General features: G+C 47.2%; 2 protein-coding genes across 4 annotated transcripts in view; one reads left to right on the forward strand and one right to left on the reverse strand.

Annotated features, from left to right (window-relative positions):
* Positions 1-15,326, reverse strand: part of XPO5 (exportin 5) — a 29,787-nt gene extending 14,461 nt beyond the window's left edge. Inside the window, exons 1-20 of one of the 2 annotated variants that reach the window (XM_085055297.1) lie at positions 15,192-15,326; positions 14,814-14,935; positions 14,116-14,188; positions 13,405-13,542; positions 12,911-13,093; positions 11,849-11,890; positions 10,986-11,012; positions 10,512-10,697; positions 9,766-9,842; positions 9,219-9,318; positions 7,668-7,751; positions 7,136-7,261; positions 6,809-6,899; positions 5,285-5,413; positions 4,443-4,558; positions 3,472-3,627; positions 3,035-3,076; positions 2,342-2,431; positions 812-1,011; positions 80-179 (exon numbers count right to left, since the gene is read on the reverse strand). In XM_085055297.1, the coding sequence (XP_084911423.1) occupies positions 80-179; positions 812-1,011; positions 2,342-2,431; positions 3,035-3,076; positions 3,472-3,627; positions 4,443-4,558; positions 5,285-5,413; positions 6,809-6,899; positions 7,136-7,261; positions 7,668-7,751; positions 9,219-9,318; positions 9,766-9,842; positions 10,512-10,697; positions 10,986-11,012; positions 11,849-11,890; positions 12,911-13,093; positions 13,405-13,542; positions 14,116-14,188; positions 14,814-14,935; positions 15,192-15,296 (2,187 nt within the window). In that variant the 5' untranslated portion in view covers positions 15,297-15,326. The remainder of the gene's footprint in view (positions 1-79; positions 180-811; positions 1,012-2,341; positions 2,432-3,034; positions 3,077-3,471; positions 3,628-4,442; positions 4,559-5,284; positions 5,414-6,808; positions 6,900-7,135; positions 7,262-7,667; positions 7,752-9,218; positions 9,319-9,765; positions 9,843-10,511; positions 10,698-10,985; positions 11,013-11,848; positions 11,891-12,910; positions 13,094-13,404; positions 13,543-14,115; positions 14,189-14,813; positions 14,936-15,191) is intronic. The other variant, XM_085055298.1, reaches the window with a different exon arrangement.
* Positions 15,327-15,371: 45 nt separating this feature from the next.
* Positions 15,372-25,067, forward strand: POLH (DNA polymerase eta). 2 transcript variants are annotated; one of them, XM_085055299.1, is made up of 10 exons: positions 15,372-15,739; positions 15,838-15,972; positions 16,062-16,303; positions 16,567-16,736; positions 19,974-20,077; positions 20,932-21,051; positions 21,684-21,807; positions 22,462-22,527; positions 23,173-23,336; positions 24,099-25,067. In XM_085055299.1, exons 1-10 carry the CDS (start codon positions 15,372-15,374, stop codon positions 24,949-24,951), a joined length of 2,346 nt encoding a protein of 781 aa, XP_084911425.1. In that variant the 3' UTR covers positions 24,952-25,067. The 2 variants fall into 2 exon arrangements, with proteins under 2 accessions (XP_084911425.1, XP_084911426.1); XM_085055300.1 differs by having other exon boundaries at positions 15,622-15,743.
* The last annotated feature ends 1,780 nt before the right edge of the window (positions 25,068-26,847 follow it).

Consider the following 26,847-nt stretch of genomic DNA (forward strand, 5'->3'; position numbering starts at 1 on the left):
GTGTGCAATCACAAGAGATATGGTGGATGGAAGGTGGCAGGTCACTACCCATTACACCTCTCCTGGTAATGATACTCACTCTAGACCGGTTCAGGCCACTAGGATCTTCCAAGACTGGATCAGCCATTTTGTTGTCTGCACCCACGTAGGATATAAAGGCTTCAGGATCTGAAAGGACTCTGGCAGCAGCAATAGACAGCAATGGGATTATTGTTTGTACCAGGGAATTTGAGCAGAGCTTTGCAGTGGCAATAAACATCTAATAAATGCAGAGCACGTAAGAGAGGCCAAGTAGTGGTCTGTCCTGTATGCAGGAACATGATTAAGAAGCACCAGAGATGTGTACACTCTCCAAACATCTCTTGGGCTGTGGGGATCTAAAAGATTCAAATCTCTTATGAAGATAGCCCTGCTGGGAAAACTCTTGTGCATGCCCAGCTACCCAGAGCTGCAGGGCACCTCAGCTTTACTAAGGATAACTCAGCTTCCTACCTTCTCCTGAGAATGAGCAAAGACATTTTTTATTTCTCATTTCCTGCAAATGCTGTGAGCATGTTGGGGAATGTTCCTCCATTACCTTAAACAACTCTTAAACCAGCAATTTTCAGCCAACAGCATTTAGACTGTTGGCAGTTTCTGAACTGTAGGAGAGCTATTATTACAATGACTGCCCAGAGCACTGGAGGTCAAGAGGCAGCCCACTACCCTCATATAGCTTGTGTGCTCCCTTACTGGGCATGGTATTACCTCCTCAACACCTCCACTCAAAGCTGGAGAAGAAATGACCCATAAAAAGAAAAATGACCCATACCTCTGCATCTCTGGGGAGAGCCATAAGCCAGCCACAGGAGCCATGAGCTCCTCCAGGAAAGCTTTCTGTCGCTCATAGTCCTTGAACTGGTTGCTGATGAGTACAAGGGCCTCCATAAGAGCACACTTCTCCATCTGTGTCAGAAGTAGCTCATTGGAGAGCAGCTGTTTCACGTGGTTGTACAACATCTCAAAGTTTGGCTAGAAAACACATCCAAGTAGAAAAGCATCATGCATCTGGTATGGAGGAGGGCCACTGGGGGAGGTAGAGGAGAGGTGTATTGTACAGCTGGAGGACCATGTCTGTTACCTTTCCTCAACATAACCACCTCCTCCTCACACTCAAGCCTCTCTGAATGTTCAGGCTAAAAGAACTTCTATTCTTCCCTACCCCTCTATCATTATCTTGCATCCATTTTACTTTAACTCTCCACAATGACTGAAACAATAAGAGGAAATCTCTCCCTAGGCAGTCATATCCCTTAAAGCAGTACCACACCTCAAAATAGCTCTGGTGCTTTTATTTGTTCACAGAAAGCACCTTGCTTCTTTAGCCAGACTTAGGATTCTTCCATCTCTTTGCTTGTCACAAATGACAATTCATACAGTTACTAAGATCGCCACATGAATTCTTGCATTTCTTCCCTTCCTTCTCTAGTTGTCGCCACATCTGCCTATAACTTTGTACAAGCATTGGCAATCATCCCCTTCAGCAAAGTCCTCTGAACATCTTTTGGGGAAACTCTAGGTCCTTGGTTCTTCTAGTGAGGATGTTTGGCTGGCCATGAGAAATAGACAGCTATAGCTCAAGGACCAATGAAGTGGAACAAGAACCAACCCACTAGTTCTTAGCATCAATTGCAGAATGCAGACCAGAACCTCTAAATTACCTTAATTAGCATCCTTTAAAAATGCCTTTGTTTAAATTAGCAATGTGCTATAGTCCTCCCATAATCCTAGATCCCATTCCACACAAACACCTCTAAAGAAAGGATTTCAGAGCTATATATGTTGCATGCAGACTGTTTACTTCAGCAAAACGACCAAAACACAGCTCATGGAATTTAAATGTACTTTAAATAAATAATAAAACAAAAATTAAGATTGTCTTCTAATCTCCTCAAACTTATCCAGAAAACAAACGCTCTCCTTTTCCTCCTACATTCTGTTAAGTAACAGAAGAAAATCTAGTCATTAGCCATGCTAGTGTGTTAAGCTAAGGAATCAGCTGAGACCACCATGGGTGATAACAAAGAAATTCAGCAAACATTCTAATAAAACCAATGCAGTGTTGCTTGTATCCTCCTCCTCATTCCTTTTACATTTAATTTATCAATTTATAATTCCACTCCTCAGGGCAGAAAATTTTTCAGCGGGGAAGAAAAGTACAGGGAGTGAACCACTTTGCCATTTGTGCAGCAGGAATATTTCTTGCAAGAAAAGCAGAAACTGTAGCCAAGAAGCTGAAGATCCCACAAAATCCAACTAAAACTGAGGCAAGACTCTTCAGAACAGAGTTGTGTTTACATACCAGGACAAGCTGAGGGTAATCCCGGCACATCTTTATGATTGAGGAGCATGCATGCCTTCTCACATTCTTCACTGCTCGAGTTCTAGGTGCCTGGACAGACATAACAAACTTGAGTGCAACAAAACAAAGTTCAGCCAAATGCAAGGTGTCTTCAAGAGACAAACTCATGATATATAGTCTTCTGCACTGTTGAGCAGATTAAAAAAACATTTCCATGCCTCCCCTGCTCCCTCCAAACAATCATGCAGCAAGCAAATTTCCTCTGAAGAAGTAGTCAGCTCAAGAAGTCCATGTTCAAACAAGCTGTACTTCAGGAGTGACGATGCCATGGCTCTTACTCACTATTTCAAGACTCCAAGCACTCCTTAGCTATCTGGCAGGTTTATAGCCATCCTTCAGAGCCATGTATACCAAGTACTGAAAGAATAACCAGAGCTAATCAGGAGATTTCATTCTCAGGAAGGCCAGCACTGACTGGAGAACTAAGTGTACTGGCATTAGAGCACTCCTGTGGCTAATTGTGAGCCAATGCTTAGTAGGCTGTGCCAACCACACAGATAAGCAATATCTAGACTCCCCAGCTTTTTCAGAAGCCTACTACAATAGAACCTTCAGACTCAGGACACTCTCTCCACTAGAATATGATTTGATCCAACTGTTACAGCTCATTAGTAGATAATATTTCAGACGTACCTTACTTTCTTCTACAACTTCAAAGGTAACTGAAGCAAACAGCTGTGAGAAAAGGGAGAAAAAAAAATTCATATTAATTGTTAGTATTTAGAACTGATGTCTCTTTGAGCTCAAGGAATAGGTAATAAAGATTTTAGTGCAATTTCACTGAAGTCAGTGAAGAAGCCCTGAGTAAGCTGAAAGATGAGGCCTAAAACATGGTGTTTTACTGGCCAGAAAATGCACTTAATAAGATTTAAGGCAAAGAACCGCAAAATTTGGGTTAATTGACATTGCTGTTTTTGCGACAAGCCTCAGTCTTGGTCTCTCCCATCTTTAACATGAAGGATAGTCCTTCCCTGACAGCAACACCAAGAGGATTGACTCCTGCAGTTTAGTACAAGAGCCCTGCACCACAAAAAGCCAATGTGATTTTTGCAGGGTCTGCCCGTGCCTACCTTGGAAAGTACTTGCGGGAGGTATTCTGGTCGGTAAGTGACAAACGGAAAGAGAGCAGAGACATTGGTGAGCACGCAGGACAGGATGAGAGGATCTTTTGTTTCAAAATTAAGGACAAGCTGCAGCAGATCTATGCCATCATTCACTGGGATTTCCTACAAAGGTAGCAAAAAAAAAAAAAAAAGGAAAGAAAAAGGGAGGCAACACTTAATACTTCAACCTGTAGTATACTTCCTACAAAACCTAGGAAAAAGGCTGAGGGAAAAAGGACAGCAGCATTGCCACTGTTGATAGGGCAGTCTTGAGACATCAGTCACTAGTCCCCATAGAGACTATGCTTGCACTTCTGCTTGCACTTCTGGGAAAGGCAAATTTCCTCTCTCAGTCTGTATCCCAATTTTCCTCTTGACTTTGTCCAACAATTCCATGCTTAACCAACTGTATCGACCCATATAATTATTCCACTGTGATTAGACTGATGAGTGCATGAGCAGCTTAATCTAATAAAATAATCAAGTCAGTCTACATCAAACTGATCCTTCTGATCGGCTTGCTGTTGAACAAAAGACAGTGAGAAAATGCTTTGGATTTCCTACTCTGTGGACATAAGTTCCTCTCATTTAGTTAGAAGTTTAAAAAAAAAATTATCAGAAGATAGTTAAATAAACTCACAAAAATTTTCCTTAAGCAATCTCTTCTCTAGCAAGGCACTATGTCAAAGCATGCCACCTGAGCACTCTCTGGTGACTTCTCATCCCACAGTGTTCAGAACTAGACAAGCCAGTATGAGCTTGGTATCATCTAAAGAAGAGTCATTACTCCTCATGAGAATGGCTCACCAAACAATCTGGGTTTTGCATGGAGGTAACCAGTGACTACAAACTGCTCAAGGATAACAAAACTGAAAAACCTCACTGGCGTTGACCCAGAAGAAGCCAGGAGAGAAGGCAAAAGCATGGGATACACATACATCTTTATCCATGGTTCGAAACATCTGGCTGATGACACTCTCTGAGAAGAAGGTCATGGCATCCCACTGCACAAAGGATGGAGAGAAGATGGAGCAGAGACCTTCGCCTGTCTTAGCTGAAAGGAAAAGAATACCATGCTCAACCATCCTCAACAGCAGCCTGGTTAGTTCCTCTGTTGCAACATCTTAGCACTCACAAGTATTTTGGCCACCCAGTAATTGCCTTTCAGAGATGCACTGGGACTAATTAAGGTAATCCTGTGTGATTTGCTTCATTCAAGTGAAGGCTTTTGATACATAAGTCTTCGAGGTACTATGCAGAGCAATATTAACAAATCACAGAAGGGAAAAGGGAGACCGAATGCCCAGACTCAGCACTGCAGGCAAGACTGCCCTCAGTGTGACTTTGCAGAGCAGCCTTCCCTCACAGCAGGAAAGCAAGGTAAATGAAAAGGGATTTGCCAGACAGGCATAACTTCTCTTAACAAAAATAACTAATATATTATAGAGATAAAATGGCCCAAATAACAATAAAATTGTATTAGAGGGACAGTTGTACTTGCTCCGCAGAGAGATTTGGGGGAAGGAAAGCAGAGGCCAGGGGCTTTACATTAGTTATTCCATATGTAGACTCTAAAGGGATAAATGAGGGAAGGGGTGGGTTTGACTTGGTTTTGCTTTTAACTTGCAAAAACCTTAAAAGCCTGAAAATCTAGCATGGAGTCTTGGGTACCACTTAAAAAACTCCAAAAACATCAACAAAAAAAAGGCCAAGAAGTTTCTGCATGGCTTTAATTAAAAAACAAATTCCATATCCCTATATTTTTCTTCAGGTAACCTACAGTTCATGGGTCCAGTATCAACAGGAGCTGTGAGTTGGTACTTCAGCCATTCGCCAGCCATTTGGAAGCCAGTTAGAGGGTCCAGACGACAAGCCATCCTCATCACCTCTCCTTGCTGGGCTCGGAAAGCTGCAGGGAAAAATCAGACACCAAGAAACCAGCTGATGCTGCAAATTTTGCAAACCCATGAACATTATGGACTTCTGCTTTGGCAATAGCTGTGTAGTGGGCAAACAGACACACAAACAGTAAACCAGGTACAACAGGATGGGCAATTTTGGAAATGATTTAAGTGAACTAAAAATGATGGACTAACATTAAAAAAGTACAATTAAAATGCAGTATGAATTATAAAAACCTATGCTAAACCAGATTTACTACAATTAAGCCTCTATTCTTTATTTAAGTCTCTATTCTTTATTTAAAATACTCTTCAAACTATAAACGTTTGCTGCTTACAAAACATCTTGGGATACTGAGATAAAAAACCAGCATTAGATAACTACCACTTCCTTCAGCTAAACACACTTTTCCTAGATTATTCACCTGACAAACAGATGTGAACTCAAAAACCCAGTTGCTTTGTATTCAACTTTAAAGATACTAAAAGCAAAATTAATTTGTTCCAATTCCAGTGCATGACCACCCAAAAGAATCAGTTCTGCTGACTACAAATGCAACTTGCATTGTTTAATAAAGCTGTATTGCAAACTAATTTTATTTTGTGTTTCAAATTAGTTATATTTTCTTTTATATGTAGTGTCTTCAATACAACTTAACCCTCTAAAACTATTTCAAATTCTGCCTTTGTGCATGGTTTTGTGTATGGTTCCTACCCAAACAGATATATTATGGTAAGCAAAAAATAAACTATCTAATAAGCAATAAAAAATGCAATACTTAAAATTTTCAGACATAAACGCAGAAAGTAAAAATTTACATAATTTATTCAATGTATCCTCCCACCCACCAAGTTAGTACCAAAATACACCAGGCAGTGAAAGCCAACTTCAGTTTTGGGAAGAAAAATACAAAATGAAAGAAAAAGTAAAATCATTAATATCCAGTGCTATTTCAATATCACAAATAAATTTGGCTATTTTAATTGCCCAGCTCTAGCTACTGGTACTAAACCAGAAGCTTCTTACCAAGGCCAAGACAGATTTTCTTTCTGGAATGACATCTAAAGTCTTTTGCAAGCTGCCTTCCTCTCCTAACCTAAGCATGACTTGAGGCTGCTTGATTTCCTCCTCTAGGTGACCAAAAGACACATTTTCTTTGACACCAGAATGCTATTAGGCCATCTACATGACCAGCAAGCAAGACAACAGCAAAAAGTAAAGCCAAACACGTGAGCTGCCACAGGAAAATCCTAACTTCATTTACTCCAAGATCCAGGCTGAAAAAGTTGCATTACAAATGGAAGCTACCAAGCCAATACGGTAGACTCCAGGCTGGGCCAGAAACTGGAAGTAGGAGGAAAGGCACAGACAACAGAATGCACAGAGGGTCATGGCAACTTACAGTTGAAGAAGGCATTGAAGTCCTCATCACTGTCAAAATCAAAGCGGGAATATTCACAACTGGGGCTGTCAGCTTTAGAAGGAAAGCCCACCTGGAGACAAAGTGGAAAAGGTTAGGAAGGAAGAGAAGTCACCCATCACAGCTAACACCAGCCTCGAGGAGATGAAGGCTGGAGGCAAGGAGCAGACATTACAACTGAGATACAACTGTGTGCTCAGCAGCCTGGAGATCATGTCTGCCCATGAGACAACAAAAAGGTAGTCTCTCCCACAGGCCACGTTCACCCAGGCAACTTTTCACACCCAACCAGTTGTGATTCCCACATACCTTCACTAGGTTGGTCATTGATGCACGTAGATACTTGGGAATGACAGCCAGCAACAAAGGGTCACGAGACAGAACTTCATGCCGGAAGAGGGCTCCCCATGTTATCTGGGTGGAAGAGCGCAGAAACTGGGGGGAGAAGAGAGAAAAGAGCGGAACAGAGGAGGATTTCAGTGCTGGAATTTCCAGTGCTAACATTAACTGTTGCTATCAGAAAGCAATAGCAAATTATACTGACTATTAAGTTGAGGCCAAGGCACCATGAAGGCACAACCCAAATTTCCAGAAGGCCAACAATCTCTAATACTAGTGCTGACTGCAAATTCTGCATTTTCAACTCAACATCTCTGTGTCAGGCACTGCTCCTGATGGGGTGGTAAAGGAGTAGAAAACACTCCACCCTCCAGGCCTTCAGCTGAAGTGAAGAGCCTAGAGAGCAATATTTAGCAGCTGAAGTTCTGCAGTCTTCCACAGGCTAGCTCAATTACGCATTCACACACACAGACACACGTAAGACTTTCTGCCCTTTACATACCTGGCTGGGATGAGTTGTGAAGGCTAAAAATGACTCAAGGTATTTTCCAAAGTTGGCTGGTGTTTCCACATCACAATCTGAGCCCTATGAAGAACATGAAGTATTTCAGACAAAATACTAACTTTATGGCAGGCTGGGCTCACAAATGGTATGTTTCAGGGTAAAGCAGGAGCACTACTTCCAAGGCCACAGACTGTAAAGGAGCAGAGACAGAAACACTGAACAACTGATTTTTTTTCCGAAACCAGTATAGCCCAAAGAGCATCAAGCTCTGCTGACCAGCCTGGAGGTGCTGGAGACATCACCACCCTCATTCAAGAGTAAAGGGTGACTTCACAGATTGTGTTGGAGTTCCATTAAAACCAAATTCACAACCATTGCTGCTGCTACTGCTGCTGCTGCCGTAAGTCACAATATTACTCCTATAGGGTCAAACCCACCCAGCACTACCAAAGCAGTGCAATTCAAACTGAAGAATTTCACAAGAAAATATACCCAAATAATTTCACTGTTATTTCCCCAAATGGTTAATATATTTAACATATGGGTATCCACGACCAGTAACTTTCCTGGTAGTTTGTCACGAAAGTACATTTTGCCTGAAGCCATAAATTCAAGGTTTTGCTGCTTCACAAATTATAACATGATCTGGTGCCCTCAAGACACCTGGAACTGTACAGCTTGGTGCTGCCTCTCCCAAATGATTCTGAATTAGTGAGCTCCATCTCATTACTTCATTGTGGATTAATAGCTCCTACTGCCTAACAGCAAGTGGAGTCACTGCAAATAGTAATGCACCCTGTTTGCTGTCCATTCCTTTTACAGATAAATTCTCAAAGATTGGTTTTGGTTGTTTTGTTTTGTTTTTTTTTTTTTTCTTTCCCTCCCTCTGAAACTTTACTTTGCTTTATCACTTTTACAGGCGGGTTGTTTCAATCTCCCCACAAACAGCATCTCTCAACAAGCCCACCCTCCTTACTGTAGAAGTAATGAGCTGAATGGAGAAAGTGAGAATTCAGCAACCAGCACGGCATGAACAGTATGAATTTGCATCTTCATCTCAACACTGACAAAAAGCATTACAAAGATGAACAGCAGGAACAAAACCCGTTTCTTCCTCAGCTTGAGAATCTTGGTAGAAGAACTGACAGATATATTCTTTGAGTTATTTTTATTGGGAAATTTAAAAGGCTTCCAATAAAAGAGTAATTTCCTGGACTAGATTTTCTGTAGCAGTAGTCAGCTAAAATCCTGAACAATTTTCAGCAAAGCTCAGCATTTTACAGAGGTTATAGGAAATGGTTCTTGATGACAGCAAAGCCCTGGCATCAGTCAGGGTCCCTCCAGTCTACAATTCCTCTGACTTGGCAGGATACAGTTATCCCACTTAAAAGCAGAGCCATTTCTGCCTTTTCGAAATGCATGGAGAGAACCCTACACTGACAAATGTGCAGAGAGAACCCTGGTCCTACCTTAGATCAGGGTTGCCTCACGCCCCAGCCCTAAAAACTAGCTTTGCCAGGGTTGCAGTTAGTATTAGTAAAGACTTACTAGCAACGCACATAGCTGGCTGCCCAACGCGCACAAAACTTGGCAAAGTCTCTTCAAGAAAACATAGTGCTTCTCCACCAGGCCTTCTCCATCTGCTGTCCTGGGAATGAGGGAAGGGGGAAAAAACAGGATCACAGTTACTCATCCTGCAGGTGACAGGCACACTGCTGCCTATCTTGCAAATAAAAAGAGGACTAGAGCAATTTGATTTTATCACAGTGGGATTTTCTTTGCTATTATCAAGAAGTACTGCTTCATGGGCATCTAAAACCTCTGAAATTGCCTCTCTGAAAGAGTCCCTCCTCCTGATCAGTTTCAGGCTAAAACAGAAAGCCAGGGAAGCAGCAATATTTACACCTCTTTGTCCTTCAATTATAGGTTTTGAAAAAAAACTCCCTGTTTTTTTCAGGTTTTGCAAAAGAAATGGTGGTTTTGTTCTCTCATATCCAGTTCCCGTTTCCTTCGGTTAAGCAGCAGTATCTTCTGCACGTACAAAGCCATTTGTGTGCAGTTTTGTGTGAAATCACAGCAGCACCATGGTACTTACTGGGCAGCAGAGAGGATGCAGTGCATGGCAACGTCTCCAAACAAGACCATCAGAGGTTTCCGGTCCTCCAGCTTACCCTACACACAAAACACATCACATGCCTCAATTAGAACATAACTATTCCCATCTACGTAAGTATTTATTTGTATCTGCAAGCAAAATTAGGAGACTCACAGTTTTCTTTTCATCTGGGGAGGGGCTTACAGTCCACATATGATTTAAGTAAAAACTTGCCAAAATTCCAAGGTATCTGATCTAAAAAAATTTCTCCAAGCAATCCCACTACAGTAACTTTAAACTGCAAAACTGACCCTGAGACATTATCTCTTTTTCACAGAAGACTGCCTAGTTTCTTACAGGCAGCTGATAAACACTAAGATGCTTGTGAGTGAATGGGTAAAATCACTTGTTTAGATCCTGCTGTCTTTTCTCTGAGCTGCCAGGTGACAGAGCTGATGACACGATTTTCCACTTCACAGTTATAGGAAGTAGGGGGAAAAAAAGTCAGCAGGGGCCTCCAAGTTCAAACTGCAAGTGAGCACAGAATTTGGAGAGGGTTCCAACACTTGCTCCATGTATCACACTAGCCTGACATTCACACCAAATGCCATTAACAGAACCAGCTAAATTTGAATTTTGATTCTTAGATAAAAGGACAAAGATAGCATTGCTCAATCTGAAAAATTATATAGGAGAATAGGAGAAATACAAAGAGGAGCCAGAAGAGTTGGGGAGGAAGAACTCACTTTCCTGCTGACAGCAATCAGGAGACACTCTGCTGCTCCAACTTGGAGTTCAGGCTCATTTAGGAGCAGACACAACATCTCCAAGAGCTTGCAGTTGTCTGCTGTGATATGGCTTAGGGCTACCCAGTCAATGTAGCCAGCCAAAGTGTTGAGTGCTGCTATCCCCACACGACAGTTTGCCTGGGCCTGTGAAAGAGAGGAGGCAAGAGGTCAGAGCCAGAGAAAAACCAACAATTCCCATCTAAAGCCACCCACTCCCTGGAATAACACTACCAAGAACCCCCCTGACAAAGTGAGAGACTTGGACCCTTCTGCTGCCACTCCTCACTTCTCTCAAGGGCTGTATTATGACTGAACAAAACCATCTGTATGAAACTGCAGGCAATTGACTCAAAAGTCTGGGAAAGGCCTAGTTCTAAGTAACCTTCATCTTAGGAATTACTTATGGGCTAACTCCCATACAGCTCCACTCACCTTTGGCTCCTGAGCCAAATCAGTCTTCTGAAAAAGAGAACAAGAGAGGGTAAGTGAACAGCTACAGTACACACTTCGACCTAACCACCGCTGGACAAGCTTATCCTTAAGGACACAGACAGAAAAGAGGCTGCATCACAGTCTCCCACTCAGGACGCTGCTGCAGCTAACAAAGCCACCTCTGCAGCCCCCAGCCAGGTAAGGCAACAGGACTCTGAATTGCAAGTTAAGCCACAATTCCCTTCTCATTCAAAAGATAACAGTCCAGTCTCACCAGGGAGACACAGGGGACAAGAAGTAAAGACATTCTGGTACTTCCTGGAGGCTTCCAGGGAAGAAACTTTTCATCTTTTAAAAACACCTTGCACCCAAAAGCCAGACTCCGAAAAGATGCTGGTGGCTTTTAAGATTCAGGTCTGAAAGGGTGATTTGTCCTTGGTCAGAAAGGCAGCTGGAGAGGGCTGGAGCAACAACTTACAGCCTGACCCCCAGGCCTAGGACATTTAACAACAACAGTGCACTGCCTGTACCATCTTTCTGCCTAATGCAAACCAGTCCCTCAGACACTCAGGTTTGATTTGTTTTTCAGATGACAAGACACCACAAGCATTTCTCTCCACTGCAAGGTTTTGGTTTGGATACTCATTGCAGTGATTTTAAGTTAACTGGCTTGTGTCCCAAACATTTCATATATGACTCACCTTATAAACGTATTTACCTATTAATCCATCACACTTTTAAGCACTGTACATTATTATGATCTTGGGGACCTGTCCATCATCTCCCCCAGTCTGTGTGCAGACAGGGGAACACCCATCCCTTAGAATTGACCCTGTGCACAAATAGCCCGAAGATCTGCTAACCTGTGGAGTGGTGAGGACTTCTTGTTCCTGGGGTGCTCCAACCTTGCCAATCAGAAAGATTCCACTGTTAGCAGAAGCAGCCACACTTCAGAGCCTCAAGCATTGCAATGCAAACCTTACCTGGAAATGCATTTCAGCCAGACTACAAAACACACCAGGGTCACCCTCCCACCATCATGAACTGCACAGAAAACTTGCTGCTCTGTGTGGGGGTAGGGGGGCTGCTCAGCCTGACAGTACATCAGGAAAGCATAGAGAAGTCAGCTAGGAAAAGGTTTTTCATTGCTTCCCAGTCTCACATTTAGTACAACTCTGGCTTTTAATTCATGGAAAAAAGAGTAAGAGATATAACTAAGCAACTCGTTTCTAGTTTGATTTCTCTCTCACATCCACTTCCTTTTCACAGGAACAGACTGGGGTAGAGAATCCCCTTCATTGTGACCAACCTGTACATCTCTGATTCTAGGTAAGAACTCAGTAAAGAAGTCTGATTATACAGAAAAGAAGAGTATTTTTCACTACAACTTGTTACACAAAGGGCTTTCTGACTTGAGCTCTTGAAGAAAAGGACCAGAGGCCCAGATGCATGTTGAGACATGACAAACTCATGCATTTTGGTGCATCACCTCAAATGTAGCACTACAGCATGAGAGAGCAGACAGGAGTCCTGGATGGCATCTCTTAACCACTGTGTGTTACATAAACCACCCCAAATTACCTGTTTCTGCCACAACCACACCTTCATTTTGCTAAGCCATACACCCTTGGTGCCAGTAGGCATTCCAACAGTATGGTTGAAGCATACACCCACTCAAGCCATTTACACTACCAAACTCAAAGTACCAACACTAACACTGTGAACTTGTGTGTTAAGTCTCTCTCATCAGCATCAGCTTCCCAGGCCACAGTAGATCCCTACCTTAGAGCAGCAGCAACAGATTTCAGTTTCTGCACTTGCTCCCCCAACACTGGAGGCATTTAGGAATTGGGATGCACTTGAGCTGCCTCCCAATTCCTAAATGCCTCCAGCACAGACTAACCCCAAGAGAATGAGACTCTCACCATGAGTCTGTACTTGTTGACGTTCTGCTGCAGGGCATTTAGTAGGAAGCTGAAGATCTTTTCCATGTTCTGGGTGAGGGTTTGCTGGATATCTCGTCGCCGCTGGGTTGGCAGAGTTTGAAAAGTCACCACATCCTCTGCCAAACGTAGGAGGATGAACATCACCAGTTCTGTTTGAGTTTCCTGATGTCCCAAAATAAAACACACTCCATCAGCACAGTTCAAACATTAAAATCTCTACAGACTAGCTCAAAGATGTGGAGAGAAAGCAAGCATGCATGAAGGCACAGGTCAAACGTTGGGAAAATAAGTCAGGATGATGGTCCTCTTTCTGCTAAAGTTCTCTCAGGATAGCTTAATCTCACAGGGATTTTTGAGTCCATCACCAGCCTGTCTCACTTGACCATCAGTGAGTTAGATTTTCCTCCGGATGATGGAAGACTGAACGCTATACTAAGAGCAAGCAAAAGAGAACAGACAGTTGTGCTTCATACCCCTTGCTTGGAGAGGGTATCCAGCTCCTTTAGCATGTCAGGCCAGTGCTGAGGCCATTCACGCTTGATCATCTCCACCACAATGCGAGACAGCACATCCTTAATGTGACTTTCCTCCTCCAGGATACTTTGAGTTCCCTGTGATAGAAGGGGGCAGAGTTACACAAAACAGCAAGCACTAGGCATTTATAACTCTGACCTGGGAAACACAGTGTTTGCAAACATTCTAAACCACAGAAACTAAAAACAACAAAACAAAACACAACATTGGGCAGCTATTCATTGCAGCTACCTTAGATGGCAGTCCTATGCTCCCAAGCATCCATAGCTAATGAACTCTAGGAACCAGAAGGATTGTCCTCAAAAGAAGGTCACTTGGTCACGAGAGCAATCACAACAGAGAAAACACGACTAAGATAATAACTTTAGTATTTTTGCAAAGGATAAGAACATCCATAGTTACTGAATTTCCTCCTAAGAAAAGAAAAAGCACCTTATATATGTTATACAAGCCTCACAACTTCCTGCCATGTGAGGTAACATGGCTATTCACCTGACAAGACAGAGAAAAGCACTGAAACAACCAGAGAGGCAAAGCGAAAAAGTAATGAATTGCAAAACTGAATTCTGATCCTCTGTGCTAATTAACTGGAGTATTTGCTCCTTTTGCTCTCACATTTCAGAGAACAGCCTGGGGTAGCAGGTACTTACACTGGATATGAGGCCCATAACGTTGTTCTTTAGATAAACTTTTTCTAGGCGAGGCATATTGTTCCAGCGGTATCTGTTAAAAATAAACAAACAACCAGGACACCAAGTCAAAACATTTGTAAAGATCTCTAACTTGGTTCTCAATGAACCATCGCTTCTTTACCTAAACTACAAACACTCCACCTCCCTGCCTCTGCCAGCACCCAATCCCTTAATGAAAAGGCTTAATTAAAACTGCTGTTGGCGAATGGGCGTGCCCCACTGAGGTCAACAGACACCAGAGCAGCAGCAAAAGCACAAAGCATCAGGTCTGTAGAGGCGGCAGAGAAAGGAATCTCAGAACTGAACTAATACAAAGCCTCTTTGTTAGCAGGAGGCCAACGACAGAACACTGCAAAGATCTACTGGTAACCCAGTGTGCTTATTTTCATCTTGTGATGTCAACGTGTCTTACAGCTCAGTGAATTCACCTTCCCAACCTGCCTGAAAGCCATTCTCTAATGTCCTTTTACTGAGCAGGGAAAAAAATCCACCGCAGGACTTCAACTGTCCTCTGCTGCAGAACAAACTCCCTTGCGTCCTGCAAGTGCCTCCCTGGGATGGGAAGCGCCGGAATGGGCGCAGATCCCACACCAGTGCTGGGCGGCGGCAGGCCGGGACCCTTCCCCGGCTCGGCGGCGTGGGACGAGCTGCCTTACTTGACCACATGCTCCAGGATCTGCAGGCCGAAGTGCCGGACGATGGCCGTCTGCGTCTTCTCCGCCAGCTTCAGCCCGCAGGGCACGCAGATGGGGCACTTCTCCTTGAACTCCTCGCAGAACTAGGGGAGGGAGGGCCGGGACACGCACACGCAGTTACACACCGAGGCAGGAGGTGGCAGCCCCGTCCCTGGCGGAGCACGCCGGGGGACACGCGGCCGCCTGCCGACGGCTCCCAGCACCTCAGCGGACACCCGGGACCGGCCCGCCCCGCTCTCCCCCGCCGCGGGGCCGTGCGGACGGGGCGCCCGCGTGGCCGAAGCCCGGCGCCCTCCCTCCCTCCGCCCCTCTCTCTCTCTCTCCCCGGCCGGGCGGTACCTTGAGGGCCTCCAGGCGGTACCGCTGTGTGGACGCCGGGTCCATGATGACGGTCACCGCCTTCACCAGCTGCTCGCAGAGGCCGCTCACCTGCTCGGCGGACATGGCGGCGGCGGCGGGCGCGCGCCACCGGCCACCCACGGGCGGGACGAGCGGGGCGGCCGGGACGCAGCTCGGCGCATGCGCCTGGGGCCGGACGGGGACACGGGGAGAACGCGGGCGCCGCGCACCGTCGCGGCGGGGACACGCGCACGCCCCACCGCACCCCGGAGAACTACAACTCCCGGCGTGCCCCACGCGGAAAGTACGGGTGCCGTACGGCGGTGGCACAGGGCGGGGCTCTCCGCCCCACCGAGCGGGCGGTTATTCAATCATTCGCTCAGTCGGGCGGGAGCCGGTGGCGGCGGCGGGATGGCGCGGGGCCGGGAGCGCGTGGTGGCCCTGGTAGACATGGACTGCTTCTTCATGCAGGTGGAGCAGCGCCTCGACCCGCAGCTGCGCGGCCGCCCCTGCGCCGTGGTGCAGTACACCGAGTGGCAGGGCGGCGGGTAGGTAGGCGAGCCGGCTCGGCGATCCCGGCTCCTCGTCCCACCCCGCTCCCCGCGGGGTCGGGCCCGCCCCGCACTTCACCTCCGTATCTTGGCAGGATCATCGCGGTGAGCTACGAGGCGCGCGCCTTCGGCGTGTCCCGCGGGATGTGGGCGTCGGAGGCGCGGGCGCTGTGCCCCGAGCTGGCGCTGGCGCGGGTGCCGCAGGCGCGGGGCAAGGCGGACCTCACACGGTGAGAACGAGGGCCGGGGGTGGCGGCGGCGGCGCGGGCCCCCCTCCCGTCGCGGGGCGGCGGCTGAGCCCGTGCCCGCCGCCCGGCAGGTACCGGGAGGCCAGCGCAGAGGTGATGCAGGTGCTGTCGCGCTTCGCCGCCATCGAGCGCGCGAGCATCGACGAGGCGTACCTGGACCTGACGGGCAGCGCGCGCCACCGGCTGCGCGAGCTGTGCGGGCGCCCCCTGGCGGCCGCGCTGCTGCCCAGCACCTTCGTGCAGGGACTGCCCGCAGAGCCCGGGCCCGAGCCCGGCGGGAAGGCCGCGCACCGAGCCCAGCCCGGCGGGAAGGGTACGCACCGACCCCCGCCCCCGGGAAGGGTCTGCTCCGCCTGCTTTGTCTCCCGCGAAGCAAGAGCGTGCTAAATGGGGTCTGTGTGTTCCGCAGTGAGTGGCTTCTGAGGTGCCTGCTTCTCTTCCCTGTGGTTGGAATGCGCTTACAGGAGCCTGTGGCTCCTGGCTGGGACTGGCTGATGCTGCGGGTTCCTTTGCTGGGCTCAGCACGAAGTGCCCCCATCATGTCCCCTTGTGACCCCCTTTGTGTCCCTTTTCTAGAGGAGCTGCGGCAACGTGGCTTGCACGAGTGGCTGGCTTCGCTGTCTTTCGATAACCCTGATTGTCCTGACCTGCTGCTGACCATGGGCGCCGTAATTGTGGAAGAAATTAGGGTGGCTGTGGAAGAAGCTACTGGATTCAGGTGTTCAGCTGGCATCTCGCACAACAAGGTACATGCATAACACATCAGCGTGATTTCTTCTGAGTAGTGGAGTCAGAATGTGCTGTAGATCCTCTCCTATGCATACTTACAAGTCTCCTGTAGAAGACTAGACAAATGGGGAATGCAACCATGTATGATCACACTTGCAGAGAAATGATAAGACATCTGGAAATGGGAAAAGTTGTTTTCCCAGAGATGTGATCTAAGCAGTCAGAAATCCGTACATTTACTGCCTGGATTCCTGGTGTACCCTAATGAGTGAGCTCACTTGGAACAAAAGGGGTTTCCGTCCCCCAGAAGTGTTTTCTGTATAAAAGACATGAGCATAAAGCAGGTAATCTTCACCTTGAGTTTCAGGCCGCAGTGGCTATAGCCAGTTTGACTGACACAAATTCCCAGTGACTCGGAGGCAGAAGAACACCAGTTTGGGGCACTGAGGTGAGCTGGGTCGCTTTTCCTATTTCTGGTGAGTCAGTATTTACTCCGCTGGCCACGGGGATTTGGGTGATGCTCAGTCAGCTGCCAAGAGCAGCCACAGGAGCACTTGGTGCATGACAGCAGCTGCAGAAACAAACGGACTTTGGTACTGCAGCTATGGAGGATTTCCTGCTGGGTGAAAGGCAGGGTGGTTTACTGAGAGCACCCCTTTCGTTCTGCAGACGAGGAGCTTATTTGTACACGTATGACTTCATATAGGCAGGCTCTGGTTTTAAAAAAAAAAAAAGAAGACTAGGTGGATGCTTTGGAGTTCAAGGAAGATAAATTTCATCTTAGACTGCTGCAGAAACAGCTGGAACTATTGCTAGCTGTACACAGGGACTGGAGCTAGTTCTGCATTGGCTCAGTTTGAAACTAGAGCAGACTGTGAGGCTGAAATGAGCTAGCTGAGGAAGATGACTGGTGTAGAAATTTCCAGTGGAAGGAGTGTTCAGTTTGCCTTTTTGCTTTCTTTAATCAAGAATAACAGAGAGACTCCTTGATATTCATAGCAGGTTCTTCCAGCTTCCATTTTCTATGCCAGCTTTTTTTTTTTCTGAGGGAGTAAGGACATTATGATGTACTGTGCTACCCCTGAATAACTGTGTATGTGTAGCAGCAAGCACAGTGCAGAAGTCACCACAGCCTACTTGTGGCTGTGCAGAACACTACTGTGTTTCCACAGCCAGCTCATCTCTGCGGGTACAAACCTTTTTTGCAGAACAAAAGGGGTGTTCTCAGTAAACCACCCTGCCTTTCACCCGGCAACCCTCTGTAGCTGCAGCATCAAAGTCACCAAAGTCTGTTTGTTTCTGCAGTTGCTGTCATGCACCAAGTGCTCCTGTGGCTGCTCTTGGCAGCTGACTGAGCATCACCCAACGTGCAGCTGGTAGGCTAAACACTGACTCACCAGAAACAGGAAAAGCAACCCAGCTCACCTCAGTGCCCCAAACTGGTGTTCTTCTGCCTCCAAATCACTGGGAATTAGTGTCAGTAAAAACCATTCTCTGGCTACAGCTACTGTTGCCTGAAACTCAAGGTGGAGATAACCTGCTTTATGCTTGTGGTTTTTCTACAGAAAACTCTCCCAAGGGACGTTTCTTCCAAATGAAGTGAGTACCTTTTTAGAGTACACCAGGAACCCAGATGATGAATGAGACCAAGCAATTTGGAAGAACCTGGAGGATAATAGCATGGTTTTCTCAAGAACCACTCATGCCAAATTGATTTATGTGCCCTCTTTGACAGCAAAAGTGGCCAAATGTGCAGGGAAGACTACACCATGATGTGTCAACATTAAGGTTTCTAATACACTTCATCTTGACCTGAATAACCTGATGATGACACTGTAGCAGCTGCACGACAACATGACTGAGGTTGTCTGAAGGGTGTGCATCTAGCTGAAGAAAATACTATTGTTTCCCATAATTATTTTGTTCAGTGAGTTGCACTCAAATTGGGATGTTCAGAGTGGGATCCTGGGGGGATCTGTTCAAGTCTGCTAAGAGCCAATATTTTCACTGAAGCCTACAGAGAGGGAACAGCTGTATGAATTCAGGTGTTGCACTGATGGGGCTCAGAGCCTGGGCTGTGAAAGTTCTGAGACACGAAATTAGAGTTGAAAATTGTGAGCTTGAAAAAGCCTAGAATTAGTCTGAAATCACTAAACAGTGCATCTTATGCTCCTCACTGACTGTTTTTGTGGTTTATAGAAAGAAAGCAACCAGCAGGATTTTGGCTAAGTCACAGTAAGTCAGGAAGTAGCCTGAAGTTGTGGACAAGCAGCAGGATGAGTCAGTAATACGAGTGCTCCTGTAGAAATGCCAAATCCTGTTTCAGCATGTGCAGTTTACAGAAGGTGTCAGAAAAAGTAAATTATTTCTCCCCATGAAGTCTCAGTGATAGGTTTGGCTTGCAGCATGTCACTTTATGAGGTAGGTAAACTTGGAAGTCTCCAGTCAAACGAGAAAAACTGTAATTGGACATCTGAAAAAGGATGTACTTTGTCTAGAAAACGGTTTGAATGTACGTGAGCCTGTAAAGAGGGCTGTCAATAAAGGTCATAGCTCAATAGGCAGGCAAGACATTTTGCTTAGTTACAGGATGTGTGGCAAAGCAGTGAAAGAGGAAGTTATTAGACTTGTTCAGAAAAACCTCAAACATCCAGCTAAACATATTTCAAACTGGTCTGTGTATTCCTGACCCTGTGGTAGCTTAGCGTGGGAAGGGAAGCTGTATAGCAGGTGGGTTGGAGAACATGCCTTCCAGGCTAGCCATTCTGCATTTTGCAGGTTTCCTTTTGCAGCACTGTGCTGCTGCAGATGTTGCAGAGAGAAGATTAAAATAGTGGCATAAAGAAAAAGCAAGACAAGCACAGAAAATAATGAAAGAAAAAGACATAGTGAGAGACATAGCCTGGGGATGGTTATGGGGATGCTGTGGAAGCTCTAGCATGCTTGGCCTGATGGAGAACTATACCAACCACAACAGATGATAGACTGAGATCCTCTAAACTGCCTGGAGCAGAAGTCCAGCCCTTTGCAGAATTAGAAGTCCAGAAGCAGCTTTGCTTTCAGAGTACCCAGCCAGTGCATGTCAAGTCCTGATGTGGATACTGCCTAGGAGCAAGCAGTGGTGCACTCTGCACAACTGCCTAGCAGCTGCTCCAAAGGCAGCTCTTAGAGGTGGTGCAGCACAAGCTGTTAGGTAGAGTCATATTAGGCCAGTGCACAGTGTGTAATAACAGGGTTTCCATTCTGTGTTACAGACACTGGCAAAACTGGCCTGTGGGCTGAACAAGCCCAACCGCCAGACTCTGATGTCTGCACGATTTGTGCCACAGCTCTTCAGCCAACTGCCCGTCAGCAGCATGTAAGTACCAGGGAGCTGCTGCTTTGGTGCAGCCTGGGGCTGTTCCTGGTCACCTCAACACAGCTGTTTGATGCTCACTGATAGCAGCCAGCAGAGGCTCTCAGCTCCACAGTAACTGGTCCTCAATGCTCCTAACAAATAGGGGGAATCCTGCCAGTGATCATCACAGCTGTGAGCAACAGTTCAGGGGAAGTGGGCTTGGGAGTTGCGGCCCTGCTGGTGAAGGGACCACAATCCAAAAGCCCACTAGAAGCCTGTGGACACCCTTTCCCTGAGTAAGGCTGTCTCAGGATGACTGCTGGGGTGCACAGATATAAGCCAGGAGCAACTGTGGGCAAGAAGACCATAGCTGTTCCCCAGTATGAGTGACAGTTGTGCTCATAGAGCAGATGTGGTTTGGTTTTGAGCATCCATGCTGTGCTCAAGTACGTTTCCTGGTGTGTAGAGAGGTGTTACCAGCACTGCTGCTCCAGAGGAATGGATCCCCAACCCTGCTCTCCAGTCCTGCACTGCTGTACTCTGCCTTCAGTGTCTTGCAAGGAATGGAGAGGATGTGTGTGGGAAAGGGTCCTGTCTGTGTAGCCGGAAGGAAGGTGTATGTGATGCATTTTTCAGAACATGGTTTGGGATCAGATGGAGCTGAGGGGGAAGCACTAAAATGTGTCCACACTCCTATGTGTCCTTTTACTACGAGCAGAAGAGCTGTTACATGCCAAGTATTCCTTTTGTCCTGCTAGTTCCTAGCTGCTTCTAGCTGTCCTCATCTAGGAACAGCTGCTGCAACTAGACTTGTCATAGTCTTCACATGATTGCTTCATTTGTGTTTTTTCTTTTTCTTTGTTTCTCTGCTGTAGCCGTAACCTGGGAGGCAAGCTTGGCACTGCTATCACAGATGTCCTGGGAATAGAGTACATTGGGGAGCTGACACAGTTCAGTGAGACTGAGCTCCAGACTCACTTCGGGGACAAAACTGGGTAATGATAAACTACTCACCGCAACTTGGCTCTTGGCAGGAACTGAGACTTCCTTTCAGTCACAGAACCTTTTGGGTTGTTTTGCTGTGATTAGGAAGGTTGGAAGGTAAAATTTCAGTGACATCTTTGGAAAGCATTTATCTATCAGGCCCACAACAGGTTTCCAGCCTTGTCTGCTCCCAGGCACCCTGCACAGGATAATATTTGGCTCGTCAGCCAGTGCCTCAGCCTTCCTCTCCAGCATCCAAGGATGGGGCCAATCTGTGGAAGGGCTGGTTCCCTGCAGGCTGGGAAGAGGGCAGTCTTGACAGTCTCATTACAGAGGAAATTAGAAGGCTGGACAGGAGCGTGATACACAGCTTCTGGGCCCAGAGCAGTGGTTGGAGTGCCCTGCAGACTGGTGAATTGTTGCTACTTCAGAAGAAGAGGCGGAGGAGTTGTGCTGACAGGCACTTGTGGACTGGAGGAATCTTGCCTGTTCAAATGTGGCTGCAACTGCAGAGCTGGGGATGAGAGGCAGTCCCAGCTCGCACTGAGCTGAAAGCTTGGCTCAGCAGGAGACTGATATGCTGCCCAGTGATGCCTGCCTGTCAGTAGCTGCACTAACCTCATGCTTTCCCTGTGACTTTCAGGTCTTGGCTCTATGACTTGTGCAGAGGAATTGAAGAGGAACCTGTCAAAAACCGGTACCTGCCCCAGTCCATTGGCTGCAGTAAAAACTTCCCTGGGAAGTCAGCCCTGGCCACACAGAAGGCGGTAGGAGAACCTTACAACTAGCACAAGGCTTGGCTTTCATACTGGAGAAGAATGCTAAAAACAGACTAGCTTGCAAAACTGCTGCATTTCTGCACAATTACGCCCTGAAACTCAGATTAGGGGCTCAGTGGGAGGAGGTGGTTTGAGCCCTAGAAATCCCTGTTTGACAGAAATGCATTGACAAACTCCTGCACAAAAAGGTCCAACCCTGTTGTAATTTCCATGAGCAAAACTGTGGGCCTGTGCTGTTTGAAAGTTACTCACAGTGCCAGGCTTCAAGGGCATGGTTGCTAGAAAGAAGGTAACTAGCCCAAAGAAAGAGGGAGGATGTGCTTTAGCATTTAGCTGGGGAAAGGTTCCCGCTGAGCTGTAGGAAGATGGAAAGAGAAATCCAAGACAGGGAACCTAGACTACTTAGCAAAGTCTAGTAGTAATGCTGCAGGGCTTGTATGATATCCACACTGTCCTTGCCTGCAGTGTTGAATCCTCAGCTGGACTGATTTCTCCAGGACTACTACAGATACGGGGTCTTAAAATAGTCTGTCCATTCCAGTCTGATCCCCCACCAGCATTCCCCAGCATGCAGAGCATTGCTTTTGTGTTGTACTGTTGCAAGCAGACATTCAACCTGACTGTTACCCCTGCTTTGTCCAGGTGCAGCACTGGCTTCTGCAGCTGGCCTTGGAGCTGGAATCCAGACTGAACAAGGACAGGAGCCAGGTAAGAAGGGGAGGCATGGGGACACCAGGAGGCATGTAGTGCATTTGTACCATGAGTGGTTTGCAGAAGGCTGAGGGTGGTGTGTGGCAGGGGAAGAAATCTGCTTACCCACAGATGTGTGCCTGTGTGCTGAGGTATCCCAGGCTGAGACATGTGCAGGAGCATGGCCAGGAAAGAGTTTTGCCCCAGAACACTGCAGGGTTAATAATGATCCTTGTCCCATGCTTTAGGGTGCAGGGGCCTAAAAGCCACTGCACCTCCCTTGCAGGCCTTTTGCTGACACAGCTGTGCCTATGGGCTGTGACAGGAAGCGCTGCGCTCCAGTCTGGATGGTAGGCTGCAGGCTGGGGTGGGAGCAATATGCCAGCTTTGGCACTGCAGTGGGGCCAGGAAAAGATGTGGGGCTGCCTTTGAGGGAAAGCAAGGAATAACTGCTTCCCATCCTGTGTGGCACAGCTGTGCAAGCACTTGTTATGTGTCCCATCCCTTGGCAATCAGGCCAGGCAGGACATGTTCCACCCCACCATCGGGAGATGGCAGTGGGGTGGGGGACTGGGGGAGGGCTCCAGGCAGGAGCAGTCCCCTTGGCTGTTCCTGCCCCTTCCTGCAGGAGTCGCTGGAAGCACAGCTCTACTCTCCCGGCAGAACCACCGTGTGGCCCGGCAGCTGATGGTGGTGATCCGCCAGCAAGGGGACACGCGTGTGTCACGTCTGTGCGCCCTGTCCCGCTACGATGCACAGAAAATGTGCAACGATGCCTTCACCCTCATCCAAAACTGCAACGTGGCTGGGGCTCACCAGGCGGCATGGTGAGTGTGGGACAAAGTGGGTCACCTCTGTCAGGACTGGTTCTGATGTGGGAGGTATTGGATGAGCCAGAGACTTGTTGGAAAGGAACTGGAGTTAATGCTGAGTGGCAGGAAAAGTGATTCCCAGCACTCTTACAGTAGAGTGCAGCGACCTTCTAGCCTAGCCTCTTCTGAGCCCCACATCTGGTGAGATACTTCTATACTTGGAGCTGAGGATTGCTACTGGCTGGGGCATGTCCAGCAGGAGTGAGGCTGTCTTGCCCCTGCTGGGGTGGAGAAGCTAGCTAAGCCTTGTCCTACCCTAAGGACAAAGCTTTTTGGGGGAAGCCATTGAGGCAGGAAGAAAAACAAAAGTGCACAACTCCCGCCTTCAGCATTTCCTTCCTTCTGATCTGCAGTGAAGGCAAGAAGGTCTTTTCTGTTAAACTCTGACAAGACTGCTGCTGCCTTAGGGCTCTCCCATCTCACAGCAGCTTCAGCCTATAGTGGACTGAAAGTCCAGGCTGGCAGTTGGCTGCTCCTGCTCCGTGCTCTTTGAGAATTGCTGCTTTGGAAAGAGGAGTTCTGCTTTGACCAATGCAGCGTGCTACGTCTGTTTTGGAGGTGGCAACACTAACTTTGTCAGAGCAAACATCTTTCCCAACCCTTGCCAGATACTACAGTTCCCCTGTCTGAATGTTTTGTGTTATTTAAAGTCTTACCTCAAAAGATATCTTGCTTTCCAGGCTGGTGTCTGAGCTGATGTTGGTCTGTCCTTTGCAGGTCTCCACCACTGATTTCAGTGCAACTCTCGGCAGGCAAGTTCTCGGAGCCTGCCACCCTCTCTGCAGGCATTGCCACTTTCCTGACAGGTGATACCCAGCCTGATGGCACTGCCACCACCAGCCAAAATGCCACGTCTTGTGGGAGGGCCAGGGTCAAGTTCTTTAGGAGCCCAAGCAAAGAGCTTCGGCAGAAGCCAGCTAATGCTATTGAGTCATTCTTCCAGAAGGCAGCAGAACGGCAGCCATCAAAGGCAGCAGCAGCAACCAGCTTGTCCACTGCTGCCACTGCAGAGTCACCTGTGCCCAGCTCCCCAGAGCACCAGGAGAGAGCTGGCGTTGGACTTGGCGCTGTGCAGTGTGACCTGGAGTCCCCTGTGAAGCAGAGTCCGAGCGATGCCAGCCCCACTCCTCCTTACAAGATGGTGCCCTGGGAGAAGTTGCCACCAGATGCTACACAAACACCCTCAACTCCACCCAGCTCCAGGACCCTCCTGAAATTACAAGCTATGGAGGGAAATGAGCAGAATTTGCCACCCTCTTCTGAGATCGCTATGCTGCCTCCTGCCTCTCCAGGGGATCAGCAGCGCTGTGAGAAGTGCGGCCAGCTCGTGCTGGTGTGGGAGTTCCCAGAGCACATGGACTACCACTTTGCTCTGGAGCTGCAAAGCTCTTTCCTGGAGCCCAGCGCTCCCATTGCTCCACAAGCAGATCCCAACACAAAGACTGTGATTTCCAGGTCTCCTGCCAAGGCAAAGAACAAGCCCAAGACTACAGCAGGATCTGGTGCAAAACGACCCAAAGAAGCTGTGACAAGAACTTTAGATTTTTTCTTTAAGCCCTTACCTCCTTAACTCCCAGCCACCCTGGGTGTTTTTAAAGAATCAGTGTTTTTAAATATGGTTAAAAGGTTTTATACTACCTGATAGGTTTTAATACCAAAAAGTCTAATAAATTATCTCTACCCCAAGTCTAAGAGGAACTGGAACTCATGAATTGTGTAGATATAGCCAGTTTAGCTGGTGGCAGCTAAGCCTGTCTCTGCCTGCTTGGTGCTACTAGAAGCTGCATGGTACTCTCACCTACACCTCTTCCCATAGCTATTTCCATGATATCAGTGTGCAGTAACGCTGTTCCTCCTATAAAAGCAGCCACTTTAAGTGCAGGAGCTTAGCCCAGGGAATCTCCAGCGAAGCCTTGGCTTGAACCCCTGTCAATCACTCAGTTTGAAACCTTCAAGTAATGGTTCTACTCTGGCTGCATTGTAGGCCTTGCCCTTACTGTGTAATTTATATGTGGTAGCTCAGCCCTGTTCCTACTCCATTCTCCACATGAAGACACTGATTTTTATTCCCGTCCTCCTGCCCCCCAGGATTTTTGTTATAGATGATTTGGCAATTCCCTCTGTGTAGCAGTCCACTGCATGGTGCTTATCAGCAGCTCAGGAGCACACAAGAAAGACTGTTCCTGTCATAAGCCATTTGAGGAAGCATTAGCTGCACAGGCATACTTTTTGGTGGGCTTTTTGAAATCTTGGCATTAATTCATAATAATTGCTATTGATACATAGTCTACTGCTAGAGCCCTCATGGAAGGGATAGAAAATATGCTAAGAGTCACAAATCCCACTGTGAAAGCTTTTGCTCGTTGTAGAGTGCATAACCACATTTTCCCTCCTTCCCAGACTCTGAGTGATATGAGATACAAGTTGCTGACAGGTACTTGATTTGACTGTGTTCTGCCAAATGACTTGTTCATCTCTTTGGGCCACAGGTCACATTACAGTGGCCACTCCACAGCTCCACAGATTACAACAGCCAACAAAGCAGAATATCGTGGAGGGGACAAGCAAGCACTGAGAGAGGGTGAGACTGGCTCCAGGGCAAGAGAAGTGCTTGCCCTCGGTTGCCTGGCAGGGCTCAGCTCTGCTACACTGTGAGCTGCCCGGAGCCTGCCACAAACAGTGCTGCCAATAATTTGAACTTGGCTCTCAGGGCAGGGGGAAGGAATGTGCCACGTCAAGGCAGCACTGGGTGGGGTTAAGAAACACGTTGCAGGGAGTTTCATCAGCTGCAGGCTTCCTTTCCTTGGGCAGGGGGGGCGAGAGCCTTTCAGGCAGCAGATAGTGATGCAAACTGCAGCTCTATTTATGTTTGCTATTTTCTGAACTTCACCATCCTAATTGCAGCTGTTGAGCTGCTCTCTCCTTCCAGCAGAGAACCTGTGCTGGGAAGCTGCTACATTACTGTTAGTGGAGTCTAATACTTAAAAACAGTCATGAGATTGCAAGAAGCACAAGCAGCTCATTCTGGTGCGTGCAGCTCTTGTAATCAGCAGAGGAAGGAATTATGGAGTCACTCCCACTAATGACAGTCCTAACATTGCAAAGTGACAAGTTTCCCAAAGTCCTCACATAAAGAAACACCAACCAGTCTGGCAGGATTACCTCATTTCCTGTGACAGTGGCACGTCTCATTTCCTAAGTGTCTAGCAGGACTGGACTCTGCAGATGCCACTATCTGACACAAAAACAAGTTTAGAAGAGGTAAATCCTTTTGGTTACAAGTCGTTTCCACAGGGAAACCTTTCTGCCTCTACTTATCCCAAGGGAACAACCTGTTCTCTTGGAGACAAGGCAGTCACAAACCCTTGATAAGGTCAAAGCTATTTTAAAAACAAAGCACTGGTTAGATGTGTGCCCTAGAAAGCATCTCTTTAATTAGGCTCTGGGGGAATTTATGGCTGTGAGG

This window comes from Lichenostomus cassidix, chromosome 3 (assembly GCF_008360975.1).
Source record: "Lichenostomus cassidix isolate B80296 chromosome 3, HeHo_3.0, whole genome shotgun sequence".
In the NCBI taxonomy this organism is placed as follows: Eukaryota; Metazoa; Chordata; class Aves; order Passeriformes; family Meliphagidae; genus Lichenostomus; species Lichenostomus cassidix.